General features: G+C 41.1%; 1 protein-coding gene and 1 pseudogene across 5 annotated transcripts in view; both read right to left on the bottom strand.

Moving 5' to 3' along the window:
- Positions 1-18354, bottom strand: part of LOC149258117 (uncharacterized) — a 233480-nt gene that overhangs the window by 74904 nt on the left and 140222 nt on the right. For 4 of the 5 annotated variants that reach the window (XR_016256778.1, XM_089414698.1, XM_089414696.1 and 1 more), the window contains exons 7-8: positions 10998-11101; positions 10751-10820 (exon numbers count right to left, since the gene is read on the bottom strand). Coding sequence is in view for 4 of the 5 variants with exons in the window: in XM_089414698.1 (XP_089270824.1) it covers positions 10751-10820; positions 10998-11101 (174 nt within the window). In the remaining variant the exon portion in view is untranslated. Of the gene's footprint in view, positions 1-10750; positions 10821-10997; positions 11102-11268; positions 11340-18354 lie in introns of those variants that run through there. The other variant, XM_089414700.1, reaches the window with a different exon arrangement.
- LOC149258118 (integrin-linked protein kinase 1 pseudogene) lies at positions 1494-3525 on the bottom strand (annotated as a pseudogene).

Here is an 18354-nt window from a genome sequence, read left to right on the forward strand (position 1 = left end):
AGGAACAAGGACTGAATCAACTCCCTTGATTCAGAATCTTATTCTACTGGTAAATATTTTCCTCATTGAATGGTTATGAGATTCCTTGCAGTTGAGGTTGTTCTGATGCATATGCATGCATAAATATATGGTTAATTCGCGACGGAAGACTCTTATGAGGGCTTTGGTGTTGTACTATTCCTCTACTAGATTGATTTCTTCTAACTCATTCACAATCAAAAAATGCCACTTCCATTTATCTCTAGGCCTACTCCATGCTGAGTTATTATTCCAATAAGTGCTCCAAAGAAGTGTAAAGTCATGCCCACAATCACCACTGGAGTTTGCAAACTGGCCTCTCACTCATGTTCATGGCCTTTTGAACCTCATCGACATTGACAGTGGGTACATATGGCTAATGGGTTATAGTGTGTTAGCGCTTGGAATTTCACCTCAGGCTGAGAAAGGTAAACTCCAAGGCAACATCAAACCACTTAGCCTCGTAGCTAGCCCTACGGGGCAGGAGAGGGCTCTCTCCGGTCTATTTCGGTAAAGATCTTCAATGGGCGAGATAACCAATAAGGAAACACTGATTTTAGGCTAGTAAACTGATAAAAAGGGGTGTTTAATAAAATGATGGGGTTTTTCTGGGCTGCATGGGGCAAAGGAACAGCTTGAACAGAGAAATGTAATCAAAAACACGGATTATCCCCTGAGGCAAGGTAGGCAAGAAAGTTTAACATCAAATTGAGATTAAATGGAATGGCAAGACTGCTGAGGAGCTGACAAGGGCATAGAAGATGAATCCTTGTCAAACAGAAGAAAACATTAAATATGAACAAACTTAAAGGCAGAGCATACAAATGATGAATTCTACCTTAACACTTCATTTGTTCAAATGGAAACGATCATGAAATGACATGAAAAACATAACAGGCTACATATGAAACAAAAGAGGACACAAATGTTAAATCTCATACCACAGGAATCTCAGGGGTCAGAGCTGCATTTTTAATTAAATTCTCTGTCAAAATCTGTACAATGAAGCTCTCTGTTCTCCACCAGCTCTCAGAACTCTCTCCCCCCTTCTCACTAACTTTTTCTTACACTAAGAATTTACAATAAAAATAATACTATCTGTAGGAAACAGATCGACCCAAAACAGGGGCGCTGTTTCAACTGAAGTTACATAAATAGAACATGTAACAATTTTCTCCTCGAAAATCTCTAACCAAAAAGCCTAACAATTGGAGCGCAGACCCCATCGTATGACTAACTGAGGTCATAAGAACGAATCCTATTCATCTGGTAACAGGTGTCTTTGTTTATTTTTGGCTGAAGTGAAGGCCAGGTGTCAAGGACGTGCGCCAAATTTTTCTAGTTGACAAATCCTTTTTGGATATTTTCCCAAACCTTTCGCTCTCCTCGAGATTTCTCTTCATCATCTGTGGATGTTCCTTTAAAAATCACAGCTTTCCCACGTTGCTCTAGCAACTTAAGAGCCCAGATTAAAACTATGCGATCAATGCCAGCAAGCTCTGTTTGACACATAAGGGCCTTATTCTGTCTAGACGCACAATAATCGCAGAAAAGATTGGCCTGACACATGAGTTTCTATCCCAACATTCCTCAATCAACTCTTTCAGATCACTTGGATAATGCTTTGGCTTGAGTTTGAATGCTGGTCTCTTATCCTCCAAAGCCATCAGTCTGGAGACTTCTTCTGGTGATTTCGGGTGGAAAGGTGGGATACCTTCAATCATCTCATAAAGAATAAGACCAAACGAGAAAATGTCCACACTTCTATCAAATGCTTCATTTTTGTAAACCTCTGGCGCCATATATAACCTTAAGGTATCATCCAAGGGACGTCGATGCCATTCTCGAACATTATCTGATGATAACTTCAACAATTGACTCAATCCAAAATCTGTCACTTTCCAATGCCCCCCACTATCACGCAAAATATTTCTGGCACCTTGGCTTCAAATTACAATGGATGATTGCCTCCAGTTTGGATTCGTGAAGATAATTCATTCCTTTTGCAATCTCAAGAGCAATTCTCACTGCCTTTGCAGGTTGTAAACGTTCTTTCTTTTGGAGGTAACTGTTCAAATCTCCGTTTGGAAGATACTCTGCAATGATCATCATAGGAACATTTTGTGTGACAGCACCCACAAACTGAACCACATGAGGATGCCGAACCTTTTGTAGCAGTGTCAATTCATTCTTGAAACGTTTTATGCTTTCTGGGTCAGAATAATAGTCCTTGTTAAGAATCTTTACAGCAACTCTTGTCCCGTTCCACTTGGCTAATTGATAGCTACCCTTTGATGTCTCTGCACCTTGTGGAAATGACAGCTCTGCTGGATTTACTTCATATTCTGGAATCTGGAGAGGATTTGATACACTCATTGGTGTTTTAGGCATTTTTGCTCCTTTTGTTTTTAAGATATTGCATATTTTGGTGTTAAACTGGGAATAAGGTTTTGTCCTTCACGCCAATAAGCATCGAAACCAAATGAAAATATCTTAAGTGCCATAACTGCGGTCTCCTGCGTCCCCAAGACCTGGAATAATAAAACCGTTTTCATCCAGACCAAGATCAATAGTTCCAGTATAGACATGAAGCCCAGGAAATTTATCACTTAATTTTTGAAGTGCAGGGGAAGCAGCCACAGCCGAAACCACCCGTATATCTTTGGGATCAATTCCCCTGTCCTTCAGTAGATTAATTGTGGCAATAATTGTCCCACCAGTTGCAAGCATTGGATCAGCTACAAGCACACGAGAACCCTCTGGAAATATTTCTGGCAGTTTGTTCAAATATAAGGTTGTTTGAAGTGTATTCTCATCTCTATAATAGCCAACATGATATGTTTTTGTTGCAGGCAAACTAGATGCAACATGCTCCACCAATACAAGACCAGCTCTCAAAACTGGCACTATCATCACGGGCTCTCTTGGATCAATGAACTCAACACCAAAAGTTCCATTCAGCTCTTTTGGAATTGTAGATAGAGGTAAGACAGAACGTATACTTGTCCAAGGCCCTTCCGGGCTAAGCCCAACCATCAAACCAATTTCACCATTGCTATATCTATTCAGAGAGTCCACTGTCAGACTCTTATCTCCTTGAGCAGTGAAGTAGTAAGTAGTGAGGGATATAAATCCACAATTTGAACATTCATTCCCGGCATCATTTGCACACTTTTTCTTTAATGGTTGTAAGCCAAATGTATCAACACTTTTTGCATGATTCTTGGAAGTGATGCTTGTGACGGCCAATAATTTGTATCATTTTTCATAGGAATAGAAACCATTCCCGTCCTAACCCGGATTCCTTTTGAGAAATTTCAAATACAAACTGTTCAATTGATTGGATACCGAATCAATGATATCTTGGCAGTAAATAGGACTCGTGTAATATAGAACATCATGAACAGTGGCACTCAACATAGTACGTAATGCTCTTACACACCTGAATTGAATTGTTAGAACCCACATAATACTGGTCAACTGTCTTGAGCCATCCCAGATCATCATGGGTGCGGGAAACGAGATGAACATTGAGCTTTCCCTGCACTGGCCCTTCTGTGTTGTTGTAATCAATTGGCAGAGATTTGCATAGAGGGAGATTGAGCTCAAAGCATATAGTGCCAATGGCAAGCCAATTCCATTGCAAAACTGTGCATGGAGCCACGAATGTTGGTGTAAAATCAGATTCGATTGCCTTGAGGAATTCACCTCCTTATATACATTGCTGAAGGCTAGGCAACAAACCCGCAGGCATATGCTTGTCAAGAGATTAAAGTATGCCTTTCATTCCAGCGATTCCTTGGCTAAGTAACGAGATCTGAGCAACCAAATGTATGGAGAGCTGTATAACCAAATGACAACTGAAGACAGCTTCTAGACCAGATCAAACAAATGGACATGATTGCTGATGATGTTTTGTTTTCTTTTGTTTGTGCTTTTGCAGAGATAGGAGCTAAGGAAACTGCTGCCATTTGAAGAGCGGGAGAATAAATTACATATTCTAAAACAACACATTTAAAGATTTCTTCTTCAAAACGGGGTTTTGAAGAAGAATCAATCTCACATTTGACATACAAGACGGAGCCTAACATCGGCTCCACTTGGGATGGCAGCTGCCGCTTCGTGGAGGTGCCAAGAACCGCAGAACTTTGGGAGAGCAGACAGTGCCTCCACCCATTGGGCAATGGAGTCATCATCGACACAACTGAAACTGAACTCAAACTGATTTGATCTCAAGACTGAAATGACTGAAAAACGACTTAACAATCTTCAAGCAAACTAAAACAAGATGCTGCCCTTATGGCTGCTTATTTATTTACAAAATCTACTCTAATCTGCTGTACAAACAATAGATCAGGTAATACTAAAATGCCATATTAACCATTCAAGTAAACCTGAAAATGATGCCGCTCGAGAATGCTTCCACGAGGTCACAGATGTAATTGCTGGCAGCCCTTCATGTACGTAATGAGCCTGGTCACGTAAAAAACAGCCTGATCTATCAATCAAAGTGAAAAACATGTCCATATATGCCGCAATAAGATCACGGAAGCCAGACTTTGTTGGCTGCCCCAACTCTGCAACACATATTTCCAGCTGCACACTGTCAATGTAAACATCTGTAGGCGAGTATGTTATTTCTTGTTGCGAAGGAGGAAGGATTTCCAAGAACTTTTTAGGGTCTTGGAAATCATATGACTGGATTTGCTCATTTAAACATTGAATCTCCTTTTCGATTCTTTCAACAATTAACTCACAAAATTTAGTTTTGAAGAACTTTGAAGATAACTTTGAAGATTTCAACAAGTGAAGCAAGGCACTGAAAACATCTTCATCAAATTCAGTATCTGCTAACTCCTTTCTTATTTCTTCTACAGCTTCACACAGGGTAAGGTTTGCCACATACCCTACCATTGCATGAATGGATCAGTAAGCGTTGGAATGTCTGGATCGAATTGGAGTCGCCAGGTGAATGGTTCAGCCTGCATAAGTGTCTGACTGCTGTCCACCATCAGCATCAGATCTGCACCTTGATTTCATGTACTGGGACAAGACAATCAACAAGTCGAATGTTCTCCCCAGTATGGTCGCCAATATGTTAGCGCTTGAAATTTCACCTCAGGCTGAGAAAGGTAAACCTCAAGGCAACATCAAACCACTTCGCCTCGTAGCTAGCCCTACGGGGCGGGAGAGGGCTCTCTCCGGTCTATCTCGGTGAGATCTTCAATGGATGAGATGACCAATAGGGTAACACTGATTTTAGGCTAGTAAACTGATCAAAAGGTTGATTTGGGGTTTTTAGGGTTTTCGGTGGCAAATTGAGGGGATGGCAATTTTGGGTGCGGGGATTGGACACAGTTTCTGCAGGGGGTTCTTTGGGGCGAGGTAGGAGACAGTATTGATGCCTTTGATTGAGGTGGATGGTCAGGAATGATAGGTGAGGAGCTAAGGAGAGCAAACAATAACTTTGAATTCTCCTTAAACAGTAGAAAACATTGAAATTAAACAAACTTAAAAGCAGAGCATGACAGTCATGAATTCTTACTTTAACACTTCGTTTGCTTAATGTGCAGAAGGAAAAAAAAGGAAATGATTCACATAACACACTTACAAGTACATAGAGAAACACACCATCAATACATGTAACCACAAGAATCCGAAAAGGACTGCAAAACCCTGGTCTTCCTTAGCCAAAAATTGCAGAGATACAGTGAATAATACAATGATAGTTTCTCCCTCAAGAGTCCAACCATGAAAATGAGCAAGAAAGTACATAATATAGATCATCTAACCTCTTTCCCTGCCTCCATGGGTCAAGCTCACTATCCTAGGAGTTGTTTCAACCACTTCTAAACTAAGCACTACAAACTAGGCAGTCAAAACAACTTGCCTCTATAAGCTAGGAAACCAATTCATTCATTTAATTTTCACCTTTTTCATGAATGAATCTTCTAGAAGAGGTACATAAGTGTAAAAGTGTCATAAAAGTACATTAATTACATCAAAGAGGATAATAATCCACCCCAAAAAGTCAAACAGGGTCAAACTGCGTTTTTCTGAGCTGTACACTGAAATTTGGAGAAATTTGCCTGACGGGTCGCGCGCCTTTGGGACCACTTTTGGGGCACTTCCAGGTGTCCAAATTGAGCAAGAGTAGGCTTGTTGGAAAGGTCTGCGAGTCTACTTTCCAACCCAACTGGAATTTCTGAATTTGGTGGTCATTTGCCCCTCCAAAATTGCAATCTCCCAAGACTGCTTTCTGTGTCTCAAAAATGTGGCAGAAAGTCATTTTTTGCTTGTTTTTTTACTTTCTGGAGGCCCAAAACTTCATAAAATCTCTTGGCCATGGATGAGCATATGTAACTTCTCATGACAAATCTGGAAATGCTGAGTTTTTGCAAAATGGAGTTGCCAAGATGAAGGGTCGCGCGGGGGGTGAGACCCGTTAATGGAGAAAACCTGTAAATTGCCTGAAAAAACCAAAATTTACCCAAAATGCTCAAAATTTCTTGGGATTTGTGCTGTGGCTAGGCTATTTAGTGCCTTGGTCCTTCAGTGAAGCCTCGGCCAAGATATGGAGGGGATCGGGCCTCTTTCTCCTTTTTTGTGCCTTGGCCAACCGCCTTTGGAACATCTTCATCTTTGCCTTGCACACGTGCATTCTCGCCCAATAATGGTTCTTCATGTTTCTCAACAATTTTTTATCTTGGTTGGCCTTAGCCAACAGCCTCTCCAAGTGAGCATTGAGCCGGATAAGCATGGACTCTCGCTCAGCGGGCAATAGATCACCAGGTCTTCTTCTATTCAAGATGCGATCTCCACGAATCCTCCACAACTCATCAAGAGCTTGCTCATCCTCCAACTGCTTGTTGCGCTGCTCTAGATATGAGATTGTCCATTGTGCCCCCTCTAATCTCCTCTGCAATGCATCATTTTCAGCTCTAAGGTGTTGAATGATCTCCTTTGACTCTCGGCTAGGAGAACTGACATCAAGATCAATAAGCTCTATATCTGGAACACCTGATGGTCCCTCATCAATCCTGGGCTGCTTGCCCCTCTCTGATACCTGTGCTGCTGAAGAAAGCGAGGCCCCTTCCACCTGATGTGGAGATAACACTCGCTGAGCCGATGAAGAAGGCGAGACCCCTTCCACATGCTGTGGAGAAAGTACTCGCCGAGCTGCTGCAAATAAGGCCCTCTGGCCTCTCTGATAAGTAACCAAAGGTGAGGAGCTGACATGTCTAGTGACGGGGATGTCATGCTGCTGTGATGGTCCTCCCTCCTCATGAATAACCTCAGGATGTGGCGGTGGTGGTGCTGTGAAAAGCTCACGAGAGATGAACTCTTCCCATGAGATTCCCTACTGAGCCAACTGATGTAATACCACAAGCTGAATCAAACCATAATGGTAAAGGCTCCTATACTGCTGTGCCGGGCTCTTCCTCTGCATCATGGACACCATCCTCTCAATGTTCTGATAGAAGAAAACAGGGATGTTCATCATCCGTACCCGTGTGAAGTGCATCAATAGGCGAATATGGTACGAATATACCTGTGAAAATCTGCCCTCACAGGTAAAATAGAGCATGATGAGCCTCATCATGGGAGCATACTCACTCCTGAGAAATCTGAAGGGAAACACTCCCGTCAAGTGTCTCATGAGTGCTGGTCTAACGAAAGGCTCAAAATGAACACTGTCCAACACCTTGCGCTTATTCCATACCTCTCCGACATTAGGTATCCCTGTGGCCTGTGCAATCATCTCGGGTGTCAATGTAAAGTCCACCCCGGCAAGGTTAACATGTCCATCATGCAAGTGTAAAACAAATAGGCGAGCCAACTCTCTGTGGTGCTGAATCCGAGAGATCCTCTCGCAAAACTCATAGCAAGACATGTACTGGAAACATGAGACTGCCATAGGACAAGCTTGTAAATCTGTCAAAGAGGTGGGCTCCTCTCGCCTATGATTACCGCCCTTTCCACCCTTATGAGGCCTCCTCTGTACCTCAATCTCTGAAGCTGATGCCTGGTCATCACTCTGCTCATAGGTTTCGGTTTCTGACACCTACTTATGCAAATGCAAAGAGCTTTGATCGCTGATGGAGGGCTACAAGACCGACTCTAACATAGTGTTCTAATTTGTAGCTACAAAAATGCTATAACCTATCAATAAGAGCCATGCTTGACAACTAAGGGCTACGAGCAATGAACTGCACTATTACCGTTAAGCATCTGAAGTTGAGATCGCTCTCATTCGCTACTACATCCACGCGGAATGAAACCATTGGCTTGTTCCAAACCTACGACAATTAGAAAGCTTAGCCTGTGGTACCATGGAGGGCTTGTTTCCCAAAAATAATGCAAATGGACATACATATCCAGAGACATATTCCACTGAAGGCAAGAAGAAAATGCTACTAAATATAAGATTCATGTGAGTTGTGAAACTCTCGAGCTTTTTCAGTCGCTAATCTGTTCATGCATCAAGATCCAAGGTTTTTGGGTTGATCAATTAAGGAAAATAATAGTTTGCATGAACTCACACGCTCTGTCCTAAATTCAATAGGTTGTCGCTTCAACAAAAGTCTCGATTGTGGAGTTTCACAAATATATCAAGATTTGAATCAAATTTGACACTGGCGTGGTTAAGTATCTCTATGCAACAGCGCCCATTTTTGTCTACTCTCTCTCAAAGCAGTGAGGACTCACTAATTTTTTTTTAACTCAATATTCAAATCCTCTTATTCCTTGAGACTTTTCCTTTGAATCATTGTGGGCCATTTTTTTCAAAGAATAGAGGCTTGGAGTCTTGCTTATTTTTTCATTTAATGGTGATACTCTCCCAAGAGTATATTTGTTGATAAGACAAAGATCAACACCTTCGTAAAGTTTATTGCATGGTTATGCAGCACTTTTTTACAGTTGAGATTGCAAGGTTTTTCGCTACTTTGGTAGTCAACAATGCATGGACACTTCTATCCTTCTTGATGTGTTGAGGCCCCAAGTTAGAATCTCTTTTTTCCTCACTAGTCAGTGATTTCTCGAATTTGAGTTATTAAGAAAATGGCCAGACTTGATGGATTATTAGAGTTATTGAGCACTCTAATCCTCTCTACTGTTGACAACACAATCAAAATCAGTAAATCCACTCTTGCTGATAATGAAATCTGTTTACAACGTGCACAAGAGAAGATTGAATTTCTCCAACTTCAGTCACAGCACAACAGCAGAAGAGTCATCATTCTAAATTGGTTTTTGTTCAAAACAATCCTCTTTTTGAGTCTGAATTTGATTCCCATCAGTATCCATCAGTTGATTGGACTAGTGAGGCCATTTCATGAGCAAATTTGCATGAAAATGCAGTGGTTCAGCTTGCACTTCCTAAGCCCATCATCAAACCTTGGGAAGAATCTATTAACAAAATGAACAAAACTGGTCTTGGATGTGACAAAGGATGTTTCCTTTCACATTCTGGACTATTTTAAACCCATAAAGTTTCGGAGTGTTGGGTTTTTTTCAAGACAGCTCATCTTCACCTGCTCCTCTTCCGCAACCACTTCATATTCTCAGATGCCAACATTGTGATCGTGTTGGCCATGTGAAAGATCATTGTTTTGATCTTCACCATTGTGAGCATTGTGGTAAACATACTCATCATTCAAATAGATATTCCAGAAGAAGAAAAAAACTCCTGCAAGAACAAAGATTCACCTTGGATGGATCGCTTCTTGGCAATGGTCTTCAACAACCAAGAAGTTATATCGGTCATGCCTCAAAGTTCAATCTCGAGTATTGACACGTCTTGCAGTGGAGATATCTTCATCTCCTCACCTTGTATCTGACAAGGGGCGAATTGATGATCAGTTATTTGCTTTGGAGAAATATCGAACAAGCCTGAGCCACATCCTGAACCAGAGCCAGCTACTAGAGCCTAGAGCCAGCGTCACCCATAGCCAGATTCAGAGTTGCAGCCAGAGACTAAGTCATGCTCCATGAGCATGTTTTGGTTGGTGACTAGCCTTAAACCACCATTAGCAGAAGGCTTTGGGTTCTGCTACATCAGTTTGTGGTTATCTTCAAACCACCATCAGGGAGCACTTCCACTTCGCAGAAGACTTCAACTTCTAGCTAAATTCAAAAATGTTCTAGGAACTGGTTCAAGCTTTAGTTCCAGAGTTGGTGGTCAGCCTTAAACCACCATCGGCATAAACCACGAGTTTTTCTACCTCATTTTGTTTGTGGTCATTCTTAAACCACTATTTCAAAGAGCACATCCAGTGATTGGCTGCCATGCACTTTTGTATTTTAGCTCTCTTCTTGGACCCATATACACCCCTTCGGACTAAGGGGGGAATGTTGGACACCTAATCCATAAGGGTTGGTGTGGAGGAATTCCAATAGTTATTGGAAGGCCAAGAGACCTCTTGTAATATGAAACCAAGGGTTAGGAGTCAGGACAATGTATTAATATGTACATTCTGTCAATAGAAGGACTCACACGAGTTTATCTAATCTGCCTATTATTTTGGTGTGTGTTTAACAATTTCTGCAATTTGGTCCAATGGCATGAATATGGTTGTGCTTGCCAGAAAGATGGCATGGCACAAAAACTAGCAAGAACTCACCATCCAAGTGACCATCAAGTAAACAAGTGCTCGCTAGCAATATATAGCTTTAGATTTCATTGTAATTTTTAAAACAATTTTAAACATATTTAGGGAGAAATACATACCTCAAAGTCAACAAAAGCAACAGGCATTCCACCTTTAGTCTGCATCTTCAGCATTTTGAAACCCCGAAACCTATTTAAGTGGAACCCCAAAATTCAAATAGAATCAGACATATTTATTTGAAATTTTTGACAAAACACAAGGTAATGCACACAATCATTCTGAGACACAATTATAATCCATACTGTAACTATGCTCCCCTTGATGCGTATTGGGATTGGAGATGAACATTCCAATTTTTACAAATACCTTGAAAGCACCTGACGCAATTCATCTTCAGTGCAAGTTGGACCTAAGTTAGCAACAAAAAGAGTTGGGCAAGGTGGATTGTCCCCTGGTCCACGAGGTTGTTCCTGTGACAGACAGAAATACCATTCTTCATTTTTACTAAAAAGCTTTTCTTAGTCTATGAACAAAAAATTACCAAAAAAAAACATTAGGATAAATTTGAAAATTCGATGAATGAATGAATTCCTATCATGATATACTACAAAAACCATGTAAAAGAAATGGGTCAGACCAATTCAAGCATATTAAGCAACAAACAGAGTTGGTCAAAGTGGATTGTCCACATGGTCCATGAAGTTGTTCCTGTGAAAGGCAATAATACCATTCTTCAAATTCACTAAAGTTTTTCTTACTATGTGAAAAAAATCATAAGCAAACAGAATAAAGATTAAAAAAATTAAACTTTCCATGTATTAATGGGTTACTCATAATATACTGCAAACAACCATCTGAAAGAAATGGGTCAGACAAATAACATATCATAAAATATACAAGTCAATGTGAAGTTTGGACTTTGTGATTGCTTCTCAAGATTACAAAATTATGCATTAATTTAGCAGCAACAGCTCATAGTCATTGCAGATACAAGCTTTGTGTCCTCCTCAAGATTCAGGAGGTTCAAGGTTGGGTTAAAAATTAAAATATATGAACAAGAGATGGTGTTAACCCCCAATGGTACTCATGAAACTAGAAGTTAAAATCCAGCGAGATTCCATCACATTGTTCTCATTTCAAATACATCAAAATATTGACATTGATCAGGGATCCTTCGAGAGTCAGCTTCATTAGATTCCAGAAAAAAAAATGTGACTTGGTAGTTTTTTTTCTAGAATCTGGAGAAATGGGGCCCACATGTCAGAATTTATTACATACACACAATCCTTGTTAGAAAGCAAGGCCAATGAGACTGCTTTCACTTGCATGGGAGATGATCACTTTGATTCTACTTTTATTTTTTTGTTTTTATAATTTTTTAAGATGATAGACTGACATTTCAACTCTATGTGATTAGGTATTTCAACTCTATGTGACTTGGTAGTTTTTTTTCTAGAATCTGGAAAAATGGGGCCCACATGTCAGAATTTATTACATATACACAACCCTTGTTAGAAAGCAAGGCCAATGAGACTGCTTTCACTTGCATGGGAGATGATCACTTTGATTCTACTTTTTTTTTTTGTTTTTATAATTTTTTGAGATGATAGACTGACATTTCAACTCTATGTGATTAGGTATTTCCTTCTTTTTACTTCTTCGCTTCTCCAAAGACTGTTTTATGAACATATCTAGATTAGGAGTTTCCAACAGCCACTTGTACAAGTTGAATGTTATGATTCCGAGCAAGCAATGTTGATGTGGCTTGGTTGAAGAGTGATGAGCCAAGAGCAGTGTTAAGTGGGTGGATTGTCTACTAGTACAACAAGTGGCAGATAATCAAAGGATTTTCCAGTTGGTGTTGGAATAAGATTCCAATGGGTATTGATGCCAAAAGCATGGTTCAGATTTTCTAGAAATCTACTTTGCCTTGCCTGTCTATCCCTAGCTCTATTGTGCAAGAAATGGCCCCAAACATGGCATATCAATACCAGAAATGCCTACAAACGCCAAAACACCACTATTTCAAGTCAAATCCTTCCTCTTTCTGCACTATAACTTCCGGCACATGGACCTTTGTCTTCCGGTACTTTGTCCTTCTTCCGGCACTTCTTTCTTCCTTCTATATTAAGTAGGTCTGCTAGGAGAGATACTTTTACTTAGTGATATCCTTTTTCCTACTGAAACACTTGTATGGTGTTTCCTGTTGAAGGAAATGTAACTAGGCTAGGTCTTCATAAATGTATTTTTGATATTTGAAAAGAAAAATTATTTTTATATTATTTGTCAATGAGCTTCTTGCTCATTGAAAATAGATCAAGCACATTTTAAAGTGCCTCTAGAAAGTCAAAGTCAATTTGAGGGCGTGTTACATCATGTATGTCAATCCAAGTTGCACGATACAAGGAAACGAGTACGAGTTTCCGAAACGGGAACGGGTACGAAACGTGAAATTTAAGAAATGTGTGCAATCATAAAGCATACATGATACATTCTAATTTATTACATTATGATTAAATTGTCAATTGTCAATGCATAAACTATAAGTCTCTAAATTTACATCACATTTACTCATGAATGATCACATAATGAAAATAGCAATATCCAAAATCAGCCACGAGAAATTTCTAATTTCTTGTCTCGTGCTTGATTGGGAGTCTCCTCCTACATAGTCGAACGACCTTAGTGCTCTTGATTAAATACAAGTTCCATACCCTAGTACCCTAGGTGCTCTTGATTGTTGGGAGTCTCCCCTGCATAGAGGGCTTGGTTCTCTTGATTAAATACGAGTTCCATACCCTAGTACATGACAAAATCCAATGGAAACATTGCAATCCCCCCAATCCTGAAATCCTGAAAAACAGATAAGTCTGCTGGATTTTGAGTGAAATCTAAAATTCTACTTTCTCCATATGAAATCCAATGAGGACGAAACCACTCTCAAACATCCTGAGTCATTTCATGGCAATGTTAAAAATTTAAGTAAAAGGATTACTTTAAGAATTTAATATTACCATGAACTGCATATCAACACTAGGGCCATAGGCTTGAACATTAGGCTGCCCCACTCAAAAAAATCTTGTTTTTTTTAACTTGAGAGAGGCATCCAAAAGATATTTTAGTCGCCTAATAAAAAATTAGAAGCAAAAAAAATAAAAGAAAATGTCAAGTGTTAACTGGAAACTCCGTCGTATAGCCTGGAAACTCGTTTCCGGTCGTACTGGCCTAGGTGCTCTTGATTGTTGGGAGTCTCCCCTGCATAGAGGGCTTGGTTCTCTTGATTAAATACAAGTTCCATAGCCTATTACATGACAAAATCCAATGGAAACATTGCAATCCCCCCAATCCTGAAACCCTGAAAAACAGATAAGTCTGCTGGATTTTGAGTGAGATCTAAAATTCTACTTTCTCCATATGAAATCCAATGAGGGCGAAACCACTCTCAAACATCCTAAGTCATTTCATGGCAATGTTAAAAATTTAAGTAAAAGGATTACTTTAAGAATTTAACATTACCATGAACTGCATATCAACACTAGGGCCATAGGCTTGAACATTAGGCTGCCCCACTCAAAAAAATCTTGTTTTTTGTAACTTGAATGAGGCATCCAGAAGATATTTTAGTCGCCCAATAAAAAATTAGAAGCAAAAAAAAAAAAAAAAAACGTCAAGTGTTAACTGGAAACTCCGTTGTATAGCCTGGAAACTCGTTTCCGGTCGTACTGGCCACGTTTCCCCAGCGTGAAACGGGCCAGTACAGCCAGAAACGAGTTTCCAAGCCATACAGTATGAGTTTACTTGTTTCCGTTTTGTTTCCGGTCGGAAACGGAGCCCTGGGCAACGTTTCCTGCAACTTAGATGTCAATGTACAAGGTCATGGGAACACCTCCAAGTCAAGTCAAATCCTCTCCTAACCTCAACAAAGTCTCCAAGCAGCTGCATAACGAATAAAAGATGAATTATGATGAAATTATCAAGTCGGCCTAATGAACAGTCAAGTCAGCGTGAAAAGGAGGGACAGACCTCTATTTATAGAGGTTGTCCACTCCTCATACAACGCATCAATTGAGCTCTGAAATCAGCGAAGAAGCATAACCGAGAAAAGGTGGAAAGAAGACATGTTTGAGGAGCCTCAAGTGCAGCAAAGGAGAAGAAGTCAAAGGGACTGTATTTTTGGTGAAAAACAGTCACGCATGCAAGGAACAGAGTCACCTTTGTGGTCACAACAGCGGTAATATAACAATATCAAATTCATCATCATTTGGGCTTCTAAATAGGCTTACTAGGCCTCCTATCCAAGCGAAGAGAGAAGGACCTCAAGCAAAGTTAGAAGGAGCCATATATCTACAGCTAGGACCCTCACATGTGTGAAGATTAAGGTTGCAGTGCTGTCACACTCAACCTACTACCATACATCAAAAGGAACTCGGATGATCTAGAGAAGGAGTGAGTATCCTTAGGTGAAGGATATCACTAAGTAAAAGTATCTCTCCTAGCAGACCTACTTAATATAGAAGGAAGAAAGAAGTGCCAGAAGAAGGACAAAGTATCAGAAGACAAAGGTCCATGTGTCGGAAGTTATAGTGCTGAAGGAGGAAGGATTTGACTTATGCTTGGAGGATATCCTAGTCAAGGGTCTAGGGTTTGGCAGTTGTTCAAATAAGAAGCTTCAATAAGAGAAAACTTACCAAGGGTTTTCCTCTCAAGAGTGGAGAGGTTTTGTCCCTGGTAGAGAGCCAAACTTTGTGTTCTTGTTATTTTGTTTTGGTAGCAGTTTGATAAAACACACACACTAATAAGAAGAAGAAGATAAATGACTTCTGATTTTATTTTTTGAAAAAGATCAGCCAGGCCCCGGATCTGCTTGGCATCTGGTTGATGGGAACTCAAAAATCGAGCCATCGGTTCGGTCCTCCCTGGTCTTCACTGCAGGAAAGAAAACACATGGATCGGATCAAAGGCGCCAACGACAGTTGGGAACTCCTCCCTTCATGGAGCAGGCCGATACTCAAATGGTGGATCAGGGTTTTTTTCCTCAAAACCCTGGGTTTTTCATTTCAACTCAGCTCGGTTATATACAGATTTGGGCATCTGAGCTAGCACGCGTGGGGGATCCAGACTGGCAAGACAGAGAAGTCTGCGCATGGAGGAAAGCGAGGTGGCTGACGTCTCTTCTGCAACATTCCATTCCTCGACTCGATGGAGCTGCTCAACCCCTTCCGCGTCCCGTTTCAGCCAAGATTCTTGAGGGCGATGTCATTTGGCTCCGATCCCATTTCAGGAACGGAAAATCACTGGGGCTAGGGCCGATTTATGTAGGTATAGATCGTTGGCTGTTCACCAAGCCAATCGATCCACTGTTGTCTTTTGCACGCAAAGAGGGGGGACTGCATGTCGCAGATCCAACCCAGTTCAAAAATGCAAGGCACAAATTCCACAGATCCAGGCTGGACCTAATAGATTGGAGCAAGATTCAAGACAATACGGAATCCAGCCAACAGACCGGAGGGGATAAGTATCGAATGATCAGAGGGCATGTTTTTCTCGTCACACAGAAGGTAGATCGACCCAATAAGAGGCAAGATCTGGACGAAGGCACACAGCTTGACCATCTGGCAACCAGCATAGACACTGGCTCAGGCAGAGCTCAGCCAGATCGCAGAAAACAGGTAACCACAAATAGTTTCCAGATTTTTATTAAAACCCCTGAGAAGAAATCTCTCTTAGTATGGGTAAGTGGAAATAGCTCTGTTTCGCTGTTAAAGCAGCAAATTTGTGCTTTGACTGGCTACCCTGGCCAGATCCAGCACCTAGTCAACGGAAGATGGTCTCTCCAGGACCACAGAACCCTGGGGAGCTACGAGATCAGCCCTGGAGAAACCATTGTCGTGAATCTCAGGCTGAGAGGAGGGGCACCACTTCAGGGACAGCCAAGCAGTTCAGGAGGGGAAAAGGGGAATACAGTACCCCAGAATAAACCTAAGGGAGCTCCATCATATAAAAACATCCTTCAAGGCAACAGAGAGTCAGGACCCCCCCCAGATCAAGGTGGATATACACCTCGGCCGTACATAGTAGAACAGCTAGGGCAAACCCCAGCCCTTAATCTTGATTTCACAGGGATGGATGACTATGTTAAGTCATATGAATCGCAGGCCCTAATATGTCGATTCAACAGCTTCTGGCCAACACCAACGAATCTATTCCACTGGATCTTCAAAAATTGGACCATGGAATGCGATATACACTTGTGCTCCAAAGGGTTCTTCATAGTCAGATTTGCATCCATGGAAGTCAGAGATACAATCATCAATGTCGGGCCTTGGTTCTGGGGAACGGCGGGGCTGTTTTTAACCCCATGGTTTACAGACTTCGATCCAAACAAAATGACAGTCACCAAAGTGCCGGTATGGGTTCGTCTTCACAACCTCCCCCTGCATTTCTGGAGCGAACGAGTTCTGGAAGGAATTGGGAACAGTATCGGGAAATACATCAAAACAGATATGGAAAGGATTGATGAAAGGATCTTCACTTTCGCACGAATCTGTGTGGAAGTGGACTTAAGTAAAGGGCTGCCTGATAATATAAGGCTGGTATACAAACAGCAAATTTGGTTGCAATCACTAGACTATGAAAATACTGCCTTTAGATGTAGGCTCTGCAGACAAACAGGACACCTGCAAAGCACATGTCCAGAAGGCAAAAAAGTGAACAGCAAAAGAAAGCAGAAAGGGAAGCAGAAGAAAGGTTGGCTCTTTTCCCCTCCGGCCTCAGATGACGAAGAATCAGAAGCTGAAGAGGAAGACACTTCCACAGAGAAAGCCGAGGCTCACCAGGAAACGGGGAGCCAGAAGGAAACCACAACAGATACCAAGGTTGCACAGTTTCACCCAAATCAGGCAGAGAAGGCAAATGAGGACCAGAACATGGGAGGGATAAAGCGGCACCACAAATCAGACACATCAGACTCAGACAAGGAATTAGGCATGCAGGAAGCAGAAAATCAGTTAGTTATTGCCTCGATCGAGCCCTCTCAAGGAGTATGGCGCAAGGTCGAAAAGAAAAAAGGAAGAAAAACCTGAAGCGCGAGTCTTACTCACAAATGTATTTCAGTTTTTTTTCTTGCTCTCACTTCTTTTCCTCTCTCTCTCCCTCTTTCTCTCTCTCTCTCTCTCTCTTCTTTTCTCATCTTTTTTGCACGTTAGTCCGTTAACGTTGCGGAGGGTGCCAAGGCACCAGAGCCCACCGGGCAGCTATGGAAATGCATCATGCATCTGCAATTGTAACTTTTCATTTTTTAAATAAAAGGTTACAGCTTTTTTCTTCGGAAAAAGAAGAAGAAGATAAATTGTCAAAGTGCATCACAAATTGTTATCAAGTAATGAAGAATCACTTTACACTACTTTGCCCTAGATTCATCAACATGGTATCAGAGTTAAGGTGACACATCAAGGAAAGGGCAACTCAAGAACACTCATCAAGAAGAAGCATCTACAAAGTTGAAGCATCAAGCCTAGAAGTCTCAATCACTTCAAGAACAAGAAGGGTCTACAATCCATCATTCATCAAGGAGGTCTACAAAGCTAGAAGAAGAGCCTTACATAAATACACCTACAAAGTAGAGTAGATTGAATCAGGACCTACATCAAGCTACAATTCTTCAAGCAAATCACATCATCAAGCAAGACCACTTGGAGAAGGCAACTTGAAGAACATCAAGATC

Source organism: Pinus tabuliformis, chromosome 6 (assembly GCF_031772625.1).
Source record: "Pinus tabuliformis cultivar Carrire ecotype Pingquan chromosome 6, CPIR1, whole genome shotgun sequence".
Taxonomy (NCBI): Eukaryota; Viridiplantae; Streptophyta; class Pinopsida; order Pinales; family Pinaceae; genus Pinus; species Pinus tabuliformis.